Source organism: Amphiprion ocellaris, chromosome 6, assembly GCF_022539595.1.
Source record: "Amphiprion ocellaris isolate individual 3 ecotype Okinawa chromosome 6, ASM2253959v1, whole genome shotgun sequence".
NCBI classification, from domain to species: Eukaryota; Metazoa; Chordata; class Actinopteri; family Pomacentridae; genus Amphiprion; species Amphiprion ocellaris.
Window position 1 is genome coordinate 5,147,917 of NC_072771.1, and position 13,648 is coordinate 5,161,564.

The window sequence follows — 13,648 nt, forward strand, 5'->3', positions numbered from 1 at the left end:
AATTTCTGAAAATTTCCAAAATCTTCAGGAAGAAAATCCCAATAATTCCTAAATGTTTCCCTTAAAAGTTTTATTTAAAAAATATCTCCCAAATTTGGCAAGAAAATTCTTGCAAATATTTTCAAAAAATTTGTAAAAATCTTTCAAAAAATCCTAAAAATATCTAAAGTGATTACATATATATCAGTAAAACTGATATATAAAAATCAACCAAAATCAAGCGAAATTCGCTGGATTTTGGTTGATTTTTTTGTGAATGTTCTTAAGAAACATTTTTAACATTTCTTTTTTTTTCCACCAAAAAATGTTCGAAAATTTCCCAAAAATGTTGAAACAAGTTTCACTGTGAAAATATACTTTTTCCCCACATTTTCAAACTTTAAAACGGTTCAATTTGACCTGCAGGACGACACGGGGGTGAATCGCATTATGCACACACACAACGGTAAGCCTACTGGGACAAAAAGCCAGAAATGCGTTGCCTGAGATGTTTCAGGGATTTTGAGTCATTCTTCGCTGCAGATCAATCAGATTAATCATGATGATGAATTAATCTGCATTAACGAGTTAATTTTGACAGCCCTAATTTCTTTAAACCAACACCAATCGTCTCAGATGGTGCTTACCCCAGGATGCAGTGATGGTGCCCCAGCAGAACAGTGAAACAGAAACTTTTTGCATGCAGGGAAGGGAGGACTGTTATTAAAATGAAAAATTAACCAAAAGAGCTAAACAGATTTGTTTAACTCTCATAATGACCTCCAGCGAATTTCGCTGGATTTTGGTTGATAATTTGTGAATGTTCTTAAAGAAAATATTAGAAGTTTTACTGATATATCTGTAATTACATTAGGTATTTTTAGGATTTTCTTGGAAGATTTTTAATCTTTTTAAAAAAAAAAAAAAATTTACAAGAATTTTCTTGCGAAATTTGAGGGATTTTTTTAAATAAAATTTTCAGGGGAAACTTTTAATGAATTACTGGAATTTTCTTCCTGAAGATTTTGCAAATTTTCAGAAATTTGGGAAATTTTTTTGCTGATTTTCTTTCAGACAAGGAAACAGTATTTTTTGGAGTCCGTAAATGAAGACAACAAGAGGGTTAATCAACCCGGTGATTATTTCTTGATTAATCTTTCAGTGTATATGGAAATATTCCAAGATTTTGGTTATAGTTTCCCCTAAAAATCCAAGTTACCTTCATAAAAATTGCTTATTCTGTCAATGCAACAGTCCAAAACATACCCTTTTGAAGACATAAACATGGCAAATGTTCACATTTCAGAAGCCAAAACCAGCGACTAAACAGCCGTCTTTCTTTAGATCAGCACATTGATTAATCTGCTAATTGCCTCGGCACTAAACTGCATGAACGTGAAGGTTAGACTTGGAAGGGAGACAGACAGAAAACTGCCCAGTCACAAAGCTGCCCAGCTCTTATCACAGACGCCCATATAACCGTCAGAGACGCTCCTGTGACAGGCCCACGTGCACACAAACACACAAGGACTACACAAAGACACTCACATAGACTACGGCAGAAGGCACTGCAGTCAGGAGGAAACACCGGCGGAGGAGGAGAAGCCTTTTTTTCTGCACTGATTCACTATCTGTGTGTGTTTTTCTGTGGTCGTGTCCCAGTGCACCGTATGACTGACAGCAGCCGCTGTGACGTCAGCGGCGTTGCGCAAGCTGTTTGTCACCGTGGAGTCCGGCCCACCGAGCCGCGCGTCCTCGGCCACCGGGGGGCGTCGTGGAGCTGCTGGATGAGACCCCACACCCAGCAGGACAAGAAGCTGCCACCGGGGAGGATGCAGGGAAAGAAGCACTCCCAGGATCTGCTCCGTCATCCCTCCTCTTCCATCAGCTGCCGTCTCCTCTTTCACACATGAATCCATTAGCTTTTCTCCTGCAGCTCTGTGTGAAGCATCATTTGCAAAAGCGAGCTGCTTTCCCAGAGGCTTTCAAAGAGGCCTGTACTGTGCGATGAATAATATATACCTTGAGAAGCTGCACGACCGCTCATTAGAGTCATCACTGTGAGAAACTGGAGATGTATCTGCGTGGGGATGACCTATTTTCTCTAAAATCTCTTTATCAATTTTCCCTCTCGCCTGCTAAATTATCCCTGCATCCTTCGTCAAGATTGAGGAGATTAAAGACCTAGAATGCAATCCGTTCTTTTGGTTGTTGCTCAGAAGCTCCAATTACTACTTTGATCTGTGTTCAGTAAACAGGGTGGGGAAGTGATCTTTTGTTCTAGACTCTGAACCGTCAGAGGAGTAAAAACCTGCACACCCAGAAGCAGCATCTGTTATATAATCTAACACTTCTTTACTATATTATTGTGTTATTTTGTTCATTTTGTATGAAGCTGATGTGATGTTTTAACCCTCAGAACCTTGAAATCCACCAGTGGATTTAAAAAGCATGTTTTCTTTTTTAAAAAATTACAAAATTAAACCTTTTATCAGAGCCAGAAACTGCACAAACAGAAAAAATCTGCCCATTTTCAACTTTCCAATGGTATATAGGTTAATAATCTAGAGAGGGCAGTTCTTTTGAGACAATTTACCAAATCTAAGCTTAAAATCATCATATTTCAACATAAATTCACTTTATTCCGTATGTCATTTAAAAAAATCAAGTTAAAAGGCATGTTGTTTTTTGTTTAAAAAATAAACAATAAAATTAAATTAAAAAATTATACCATTCAGTGTTTCCTCTAGGATTTTTTCCTGCAGCGGCTGCAGGCTCCCCGCTCCGTTCCGTTCCATTCTGCCCCCCCCTCATTTAAATATTTGCCAAAAATAGACAATTTTTACTAAACAGATTCTGTAAAAACCTAAAAATTCTGCATTCCTTGGTGCAGCTGTGAAGTCATGACTGATTTATATGTGACTAACAGTCAAGTGGCAAAGATTCAGTCACTTTTTGGATGAACTGCAGGCTGCATTGATCCAGAACACATAAAATACGAGTATGGAAAAATCCTAATATTTCAGCAAAATGTGTCGTTCAAACGTTCGCCAAAAATTAACCATTTGTTCCAATTAGGTTCTGTAAAAAAACTGAATATTCTGCCCACCTTTGTGTAAACATTAAGCCAATAGTGACTCAGCTGAGACCAACAGTCAGGTGACAAAAATTCAGTCACAGAGAGGATACAAGCATGGAAAATTCCTGATATATCACTGAATATGTCGTTTAAACATTTGCCAAAAATAGACCATTTGTACTAAGAAGATTCTGTAAAAACCTAAAAATTCTGCATTTCTCTGTGCAGCTGTGAAGTCGTGATTGATTCACTGGAGACTAACAGTCAAGTGGCAAAAATTCTGTCACTTTTAGGCTCAAATGCAGGCTGTTTACACAAAGCAGAGAGGAAACAAGTATGGAAAAATCCTGATGCTTCAGCAAATGTGCCATTTAAAAAGTCACCAAAAATATTCAGTGTGTACTAAAGAAATTTGGTAAAATAACAAAAATTCAGCCCTCCTTCATACAAACAAGAAGCAACAGTCAAGTGACAAAAATTCAGTCACTTTTGGGCTCAACTGCAGGCTGTTTACGCAAAGCAGCTGGAAGAGAAGTACGGACAATATTCTGATGTTTTAGCAAATGTGTCGTTTAAACATTCACCAAAAATAGATCATTTATACTAAACGGACTCTGTAAAAAAAACAAAAAACTCTGCACTCCTCGGTGCAGCTGTGAAGTCAAGACTGACTCAGCTATGACTAATACTCAAGTGACAAAAATTCTGACAATTTTTGGATGAACTGCAGGCTGTTTACACAAAGCAGAGAGGAGACAAGTACAGAAAAATCCTGATTTGGCAGCAAATGTGCCATTTAAACATTCACCAAAAATAAAGCATTTGCACTAAGCGGATTCTATTAAAAACAAAAAATTTGGCCCTTCTCAGTGCAGCTGTCAAGTCAAGATTCACTCAGTTGCAACTAACAATCAAGTGACAAAAATTCTGTCACTTTTTGGCTGAAGTGCTGGCTGCATTTACACAGAGCAGAGACGAGACAAGTATGAAAATGAAATAAAATGCAGGTAGTAAAATATCTATAGTATGTAGAGGCTCCATTTTATGCTCCAGTATTGGTAACACCTGTGGGCATCTGTAAAAATTTTGAACATGTTGAATCAATTTTTTTTTCAATTTTTATAAAATAATAATCAAGGCAATTCTACTATTAATTTTTTTCCTTTTTTATATAATTTATAGTGTTATATCGGTGTCAAACTGCATAAAAGAAAAATGTAGTTACTTCTAGTTATGGTTGAGCTGTTTCCATAGAGATGCAGGACTTTATATTGTAGTGAAAAAATATGTATTTATTATTTTACTGTGGTTAAAATGGGCCCACACTGAGCAAAAATATGACAGGTAATAAACATTTAGAAATCCCTCAGGGTTCACAAGGTTAAAGAAGTAGCAACAGGCTAATAAAGATTGCTCTTGAAATTTTTATTTTCAACATTATAGTGTTTTGACCTCGATTCGAGAGCTTTAATACGATCATAAACTAATAAAGTAACACCTGCTTGCTGTTACAGGTGTAAATAAAAACGCTGTATTATATAAATAACAAGCTGAAACCTGAAGGGAGCAGTTTGTTAATTAGTGTAAACGTCATTATCAGAGGATTATCAGAGGATCTATATTAAACAGACTTAGTTTAAATGCTCCTGAGCTGACTTCAGGAGCTCCGGTCGGTGTGAAACCAGAAAAGGGGGACAGCCGGGGCTTCCTGGGACATTCCTCTCCTGGTTCACTTCACGACCCCTGGACTTTTTCCAGAGGAATTCCAGGCATGTGAGTCTGTGCGAGTGTGTTTGTGTAACCAGAAACACCGCAAGCAGCTGAGACCGAGCTGACCTTGTTTCTGCTCCCACTGTTTCGTAATAAATACTTTTTCAGACAAATGATTCAACACCCAGTTAGATTTTATGATGGACAGTTAAAGGCCTCAGTTTCTGGAACCTCCATGAAGGATCTCAGTAAGATTTAGCGGCTAAAATGTTCTTTTTTTAACCTAAACTATCGCATTTATTTGAACAATTTTTAACTGTATGATCATATTTTTGTTATTTTCTCCACAGACGCTCACACTTACAACTCATTCAACCTTTCCTCACAATTTAATTTTTTAAAAAATCTGATTTACTGATGACTTATGTGAACTATTTAAGTTGCAAACATTATTTTGAGTTGACATAATATTATTAGTAATTGCATTTGTAATTGCACGTAATGAAACCGGTTTAATAATTTAATTTTTATTCATCAAACAGTTCGTTAAATGTCCATTTAAAGAGGCAAATTTCTCTGTTTCCTTTCAGTCAGACTGAAAACAAAAAAATGATCCACATAAAAATCTTTTTTTTTTTTGAAAAGCTACAGGGTAGTCTGGAGGATTTAATGAGTGAATTAAAAATCCCCTTAATTGTGGAGGAAAACTAACTGAACGCAGTTTGTTGGCTGAACATAACTCAAAAAAATCGTTAATTTTTTGATTAATTGTCTGACCTCATGCGTTTGACTGCACACATAGACAGAACATCTGATTTCAGCTCTTTTTAAGTAGTAAAGACGCAAAACAGGCTCAGAAAATTGCAAAATCTTTTAAAACTTGCATTTATTCCTTCGAGTTTCATGCTGATCTTGAATGAATTCATGAATTTATCCAATTACTGTTCATACCTAACAACTATACTTTCACCCACTTATTATATCATGTACTTATTTATACATGTAATATAATAAGTACAATATAAAATGTACTTTTGTACCTCCTCTGTACTCCTTTGATTTATTTCTACACCTATTAAAGAAGACCAGACGTGTGTATTTTATCCCAAACATATCTAAAACACTTTATTTCTTTCATTCTTTTTTTCCATTTGTGAGTTTAGATGATGCTGGGCGACTAATCAGTTAATCATTCCAGCTTTACAACCAGCATATGGCTCAGAATACATAGAAACAGAGGAGGAATTGATCTGCTATTGTTCTCAGTTGCTAGATTTGGCAGGAATAAAAAACTATCCTGTTTTGTTGTGACTGACTCCGTCGGTTATTATAAACGGTGTTAAATTCAGCATTTTACCATCCACTATTTACCTCCCAAATAGATTTTGTATTAATAAAACTGCTAAATTTGGACAATCTGTGACAGCACTGCGAGATGGAAACAATAAAATGCTTTCGTAACGCGTCGATTTTTTAGCTCCGTTTGACTAAAACCGCAAACACGATGGAATAAATGTTGGCATTATTTTGCTGTCAGAACAAAAAGGCCTCTGTGGGTTTTGTTTCTGTGATAAGCCGGGTCTACAGGCGACGCTACACACAGCAACAACAACACAAACACACAAACCCACACTGAGCTCAGTGGGGGTTTTTCTCTGCACCTTCGACTCCCCTCTCACCTGATTGTTATTCAGGACACATTTGGCCCACTTCAACCTCCACTCTCTCTACAGTGGAGGGTAAACTCTGCATATATACACTAGTATATGTGCTGTCTCTAGTCCTAAGAGGTAGAATTAACCCTGAGCCTTAAGATACAGCACAGGAAATGTCAAACAAAGACTCCCACAACAACATCTGCTGTGGAAATGTTAATGCATGTCTGGATGATGCAATGACTTTAACTCAACGCATCATTTTTTGTGTGCTTTACGCTAGAATCTGTTGCAGGAATAAAGCAAGGGGAAACCTCCAGTGCCAAAAATAAAGTTCCCACTAGAGGCTGGCTCCAAAATCAAGTCAATCCCTGTTAGTTTGACTCATTCATAGCTATGTTACCTTTTTCAACAACCTCCAAGCAGCAACCCACCACACTGAAAATTTCAAGTTCTGTTGAGGTTCTAAATTGTGCATCAATGTAGCCCTGCTAGTTTTTATTTTCTGTGGATAATCCATTTTAATGCATGCAAATGTTCCGCCAAAACAATTCCACCCATCAGGGGCACCATCACTGCATCCTGGGCTTAGCTCAGCCTAAGATGACTGTGTTTTGTTTAACCCTCCTGTTGTCTTCATTTACGGGCACCAAAAAATATTGTTTCCTTGTCTGAAGAAAATCCAAAAATTCAGCAAAAAAGTCCCCAAATTTCTGAAAATTGGCAAAACTTTCAGGAAGAAAATTCCAATAATTCTTTAAAAGTTTCCCTTAAAAGTTTTATTTCAAAAAATCCCCCAAATGTGGCAAGAAAATTCTTGTAAATATTTTCAAAAAAATGAGTAAAAATATTCCCAAAAAAATCCTAAAAATATCTAAATTGATTACAAATATATCAGTAAAACTTCTAATATTTTCTTTAAGAACATTCACCAAAAAAATCAACCAAAATCCGGCAAAATTCGCTGGATTTTGGTTGATTTTTTTGGTGAATGTTCTTATGAAACATTTTTAACATTTCTTTTTTTCCACCAAAAAATGTTCAAAAATTTACCAAAAATGTTGAAAATGTGGACATCAGAAGTTTCACTGTGAAAATATTTTTTCCCACATTTTCAAGCTTTAAAACAGGTCAATTTGACCTGCAGGACGACACGAGGGTTAAAGAAATCAAACAAGGCAGAATGCATTTTTTTCTACCTGTACCAGAATGATAATGTGGTGCAGTCAGACCATTATGTTCTACAGAATACGTAGGCGAAGACAAAGTACCAAAAACTGCACTCGAAGCTGGGAAAAAAAATCAAGTCAATCCTTATAAACCTCCATGTTAAAATGCTCAACTTCACAGCAGAATTAAACATGCTTACAGTCTGGTACAAACAAGCATTTTGGTCTCTATGGCTAACTTCCAGTGGTGCGACACGATTAAAAAAAAAAAAAATTACCTAATCAATTAGAGGCTTTGTAATTAATTAATTGCATTAACTGATTTCATTCATGAGACGGACAAAAATATGATTCCAGATTTTTGCTAATCTCATGACACGCATGCCAGATGTGCAAATTTGGTTTCCATAGGTTTATGGTAGGTCCTTGGTTTACGACGTCCTCAACCTACAGTGTTTTATGCTTATGTCGGCATCTCCCATAAATTTATTAAGAAAGTCTTGTTCCATAATTCTGACGTACGGCGTTTGCAACATTAAAACAAATTTTGCGTGGGAACTAGATGGAGAGCGGAGCAGAGAAATACGTCGTCACATAGCACTAGACAGCTTTGTTTACATTCGCCAGTTGTACACCACCTTGGATTGTGCTACATTCGCTAACTTTGGTTTTTGTTGTTTTTTTGGAAACTTCTTGCCCTTCAATCTGGCTCCCAAGTGTAAGTCAGACTCTTTTGATGACAGTGCTTCGAAGAAAAGGAAAGCCATCTCCATGGAAGTGAAATTAGGTGGTCCTTGGTTTATGACGTCCTCGACCTATGGCGTTTAATCGTTACGTCGGAACCAGTTACGTGGAACCAGTTACGTGGAACCAGTTGGCGAACGGAGCAGACGAATATATCATCACGTGGCGCTATAAGACGGCTTTGTTTACATTTGCCGTTTGTACGCCACCTTGGATTGTGCTAATTCACTAACTTTTTGCGCTTCATTATGGCTCTCAAGCCAGATCAAGTAGATCAAGTTGTAAAAACAATGAAACATATTCTGTTATCTTCTTGTAAAATGATTCCTATATGCATGAAAGCCATTGGTATTCATGACTATTCCCAAGAACTGATTGATATCGTAACGGCTTTGTTTACATTTTTGCTGAAGTTCCGACTCACGGTGAAAATTAACTTACATCGGGCCGTAGGAACGGAACTAGGATGTAAGTCGAGGACCCTCTGTACTGTGTTTTTATGTCCCAGGTTATGATTTTACCACTGTGTTAGTGTAGGTGACTGACATAAGTACTTATGTGCATATGTGAGTTCTGACTTACAGCGGAACTCCGAGGAGGTTTTCCCTCACATTGTGATTTCATCGGCACCCCAGATTCTTCCTCGTCTGACCCACAGAAAACTTACCCAGGACTTAGTCTGATCCTTAGACCCTGTGAGCATTTACAACCCATCTTCATTCCAAAGCTGGACCAGATACAGCACCTAACTTTTGTTCTAAACCTGACGGATGGAGGGACAAGCCGAATATTAGGATCGGTTAGTATCGTAACGTCCGATGGGGAGGACATCAGACATATTGACGAGTCGAATACCGTTCATGCGACACCATCCAACGGGGGGGATCTCTAAATAAATATTAGGATACCACCATCGCAACTGAATATTCGGATATTCGGGTCCAGCCCTAATTAACTTATTATGCTCCTTCCTGTATCTGACATTCCTTCTGCCCCCTAGTGTCCCAGTCATGTTCCTACACATAGGAGTAGTAGGATAGTAGGAGGTGTCGTACCTTCACCCTTGGCCCGGGTCTCTCTCGCCCCCTCCAGGTGTCTCTCGATGCTGCCCTGACTGTAACACCTGGTGAACGGTGTGGGTGACAGCTGACTGTCCGCCTCGACCCGCTGCTCCAGGATCGGAGAGAAATCCACCGAGGAGTGGGAGTGGGTGGAGTAGGTGGAGGAGAAGGGGTCCACCGCCGCCGCCTTGGTGGACGGCGACCCTCCGTTACCTCCGTTCCTGCGTTTGCTCCTGGCGATCTCCGCGAAGGAGGTGACCCTGGGGGGCGGCGGCGGCGCTGGGGCGGAGCCCTCGCTGAGCCGGACCGGGCAGCTCAGCATGCGCTCTAAAGAGCCGAGCCGAGGAGACGGGGATTTGTCCAGGTTGCGGTCGTAGCTGCGGGATCGTGGACGGCTTCCCGAGGCGGCGCCGATCCCCCCCCGACCCGCCATCGGAGGGGAAACGTTCACGTAAACCTGACCTTCGATCATGGTGTTAGAAGCTTCAGCAGCACCGGCTGCCTCCTTCGTCTTCCTCTCCTCTTCTTCCTCCTCCTCATCATCGTCGTCATCATCATCTCGCTGAATGAAATTAAAGAAAAGCAGTCAAACTTTCAGCAGTGGTTCAGTGGATAAAACAAAGCACCAGAAGGCCGGATCAGCTTTGACACAGTGCCTCTGTTCCTGACTGATATTAAAACCCTTCAGCTCTACTTAGCGGCTAAAATAATCCTCAGACATGATAACAGCCAGAGTCTAAAACGAGCCAGACTCAAGCCAGAGTCACGGCTATTTAAAGTCCAGGGTCACTGTCACTGTCATGGGGTTTCACTCCGACTCATCTGATACCATTTAGAAGCTATTTATTGCACAATTTCTGCATCTTTTGTCTTTGTAATCTCTCCAAATCACTACATCTGCTTGGCATTACTGAGTTATTCCTTCTTTCCTCACCTCCTCATGTTGTATTTCTTGTCATCTCACTAAATAATTATTACTTGTTGGAGTAAATCAACTGAATTCACTCCCTAGAATTAATTAATTACTCATATCACCTCTGGCAAGCTGTGTTTTTCCAAGCAGAATTGAAGTTTTTTTTAAAATATATTTTGCTTGTTTTGGTTATGTAATCATCATCTGAATTCCTTAAGTGAGTCATTTTCACTTCCACCTTCTAACAAATGCTGCAATTAGTAAGAAAATCTGTATTTTTATTGCAGATGATGAGCTGGTGCTATTTTACACACAGTATAAATGCACCGAAGATGCTTGAGTTTCTCTCTTTGAGTCCCCGACAGGGTTGGAAGGTCTCTTTTATTCATTATACTACTAGAACCAGCTACTCCTTGAAGAAACATAGCCATATTTTTGTATTTTATCCATTCATATTTCATTTTCTGTTCCTTTTAAGTCATTAGTTTGATTATGAAGTCTACTCTAAACTGAGAGTACCTTTATTCTGCACGTTTACTCGGTTAATTTACTCAGTTATTGTACACTTTATCTTCCACACTTTTATCTAACTGCATTCTCTCATGTTATTCAATTTTGTTCTCTTAGCAATATCTGGTAAAATAATTTCCTCAGGATAAATAAAGTTTTGTCCTGTCGTGTTTTTGTATTTTGTCTTTTACAAGTCTGAATTTTTTTTTAGATTTTTTGCCTGTAAAGCACTTTGAATATCCATCTCTACTAAGGCGCCGTACAAAAAACTTGCTTAAAAGCCGTTTTTTTAAGGAATACAGAAACAGTTCTTCTACCTAAAACTCTTTAAAATAAAACCCAAGAAATATGTAATGAATCTTATAACTTGGCCACATGTTCAGGTTGCATTACTGTTTGACTAGGGTCTCCACTCACCCTGGATGACTCTCCATCTTCGTCCTCCTCCTCCACGCCTTGCTCGTCGGCCCGCTGCCTGAACAAGAAGTACTCGCTGGGCTGAGTCGGCGTTGGGCTTCCTTTGCTGTGTTCGTCGGAGCAGCTGTTGACCGAGGAGCCTGCTGGACTCGGAGACGACTGGGACGACAAGTCGCAGGTCACCAGTTTGTAGTAGTTCTGGGTGGCAACCACCAGCCGGGCCTGACTCTGCAGGCAGGAGGCGAGGTCGCCCGAGGATCCAGCACGAGGAGGCGGGTGGAAGGAGTTGCAGTTGGCGTCGAGGTCCAGGAGCCCCTGGTGCTCCACGGAGCAGGAGCAGGTGGAGGAGGTGGACAGGTGAGGCTCCCGGATCAGGGGGAAGGAGGGCTGCTGGTGGGACGGCGGCGGCTCGGTCGGGGAGGTGTGCAGGTCCAGGTAGAAGGCTCCTCCGGTCGAGTCCCGCTGGTGCAGATCGGACACCGAGGAGGTGCAGGAGTGGTCGGTGGAGCTGTTGAGGTTGGCGGTTCCGGAGGCCGGCGGCTTCTCCGGGACGCCGTTGTTCATCTTGTTGTAGATGGCGCTGAAGTTGACGAGGACGCCGTCGGAGCTGTTGCAGGACGAGTCGCTGCCGTAGCCCTGCTGGCACTCGGAGAAAGGCTCGGGGAAGTGCTGGGGGTAGTTCTGGGGGTAGTTCTGGGACAGGGCGCAGCAGGAGCAGTGCTGGGTGGACGAGCCAGACGAGTACGAGCCTGTCTTGCTGCTTCGACCGCACCTCATCGGGTGGTCTTCATCTTCTTCGTCGTCGTCGCCCCAGTCCTGCTCCCCGCAGTCCATGGACATGTTGGAGCCGCTGCTTCCGTGGCGCCGCTGGCTGTCCAGGCCCAAGATGTCCAGGTCCTCCAGGTGGGCGGACAGATCTGAAGCGACGCCTCTCAGAGACTCCCGGCTGCTTCCCCCGACCAAACTGTGCAAAAGGAACGGCTCGGAGGCGAATCCGAGGTCGTGCAGGTGGAAGGGCGCCAAGCCGTCGGAGTTGGCGTCACTGTGGAGGTGGAAAGACGAGTCCTCCAGGTAGCCGCTGAGGTTGTCGCCCTCGTCCTCCTCCTCTTCCTCATCCTCGTCGTCTTCGGTGTTCAGCAGGAACGGATTGTGACGCAGCGGATTCCTGTTCCTGGGTTTGGCTCTGGGTAACGTGTGAGCGGTGATCAACTGGTCCTCCGAGTTGCTGGAGGTAAACGAGGAATCGTCGCTCGCCGTGCTGCCTCCTCTCCCGCCGCCCTTCCTTTCCCTCCCTCCGGTGTGGGAGGCCCAGGAGCCGCTGGAAGTCTGGATCAGGCTGCTGTAGAGGAGAGCTTCCCTCTGGAGGACGTCTCTCTCCGGGAGGGAAGTGGTGCGACTCAAGCCAAGGTTCTCCGGCGGGCTGAACGGGTTGCTTCTCTTCAGAGAGCTCCCGCAGCCTCCCTGCCGATGGCCCGACACCTGGCAGTGCACCAGGGGGATGTGGTGCACGATCAGGGTCTCGCCGGACAGCTTCGGAGGGCTGTCCATGGTCCAGGAGGAGGGAGGCTGGGAGTGGAGCTGGAGGAGGGAGTGGCTGAAGAGGGGGAAGGATGAAGCCTGGTGGGGTTTGGTTTTACTCTCTGTCAGCTTGGAGCAGCTCTGCAGGGCTGCCAGGGATTTGGAAGGAGAGGTCAGGGAAGTCTACGCCATGGTCAGAGTGGTACATCTGGAAAATATAAAAGGGAGACAGAGAGCAGAGATGTTATGAAAGCAGCAAAAAGCACACTTTTACATGCAGGCTGGAGGCTACGAGGTCAGAAAAATCATTTAAAACGTCATCTGCAAACCTCAGGAAAGGCAAATAAACATTAAAAACTGAGAATTTTCTGAAATAAATGTCCTATGACTTGTTGTCAGGAGTTAAATTGGGATATGTAAGGATAAGGAGCCTTTATGCAATAAGGTTGCAGCTCACAGATCAGACTGCAGACAGTAGAAACAGGGACTGTTAGCTCCAGTGAAAATATATTTTAGTCCCTTTATCAAAGCAAGAACCTGTGTAAATCGAAAAAATATATAGTTGCTGTATAGTTTGGATCAGAAAATGAACCAAATCTTGGCTTAAAATCCAGATATTTCATCAAAGTCAGTTTATTCTACAAGTCATTTTCTGAACTAAACTATACAATTAGTTCACAGACTGTCATAAAGTTCAATATCCAATTTTTGTTTTTCTTCTTTTTTCTATTTTCACAGTTTTTGGCTCGGATAAAGGGACTAAAATATAGAACATCCTGATTTCTGTGCACAGTTTGTGTAATTTAAATGGAATTATACAGCACTTTTCCTGGTGTTTTTTGCTCCTGACACATTTTTATTCATTTTTCACTGTGAAAAATGAGCAAAAATGT

General features: G+C 41.4%; 1 protein-coding gene across 2 annotated transcripts in view; it reads right to left on the bottom strand.

Moving 5' to 3' along the window:
* The window catches only part of rusc2 (RUN and SH3 domain containing 2), a 65,296-nt gene that overhangs the window by 21,863 nt on the left and 29,785 nt on the right, over positions 1 to 13,648 (bottom strand). For both annotated transcript variants that reach the window (XM_023265760.3, XM_023265759.3), the window contains exons 2-3: positions 11,238 to 12,963; positions 9,392 to 9,959 (exon numbers count right to left, since the gene is read on the bottom strand). In XM_023265760.3, the coding sequence (XP_023121528.2) occupies positions 9,392 to 9,959; positions 11,238 to 12,785 (2,116 nt within the window). In that variant the 5' untranslated portion in view covers positions 12,786 to 12,963. The remainder of the gene's footprint in view (positions 1 to 9,391; positions 9,960 to 11,237; positions 12,964 to 13,648) is intronic.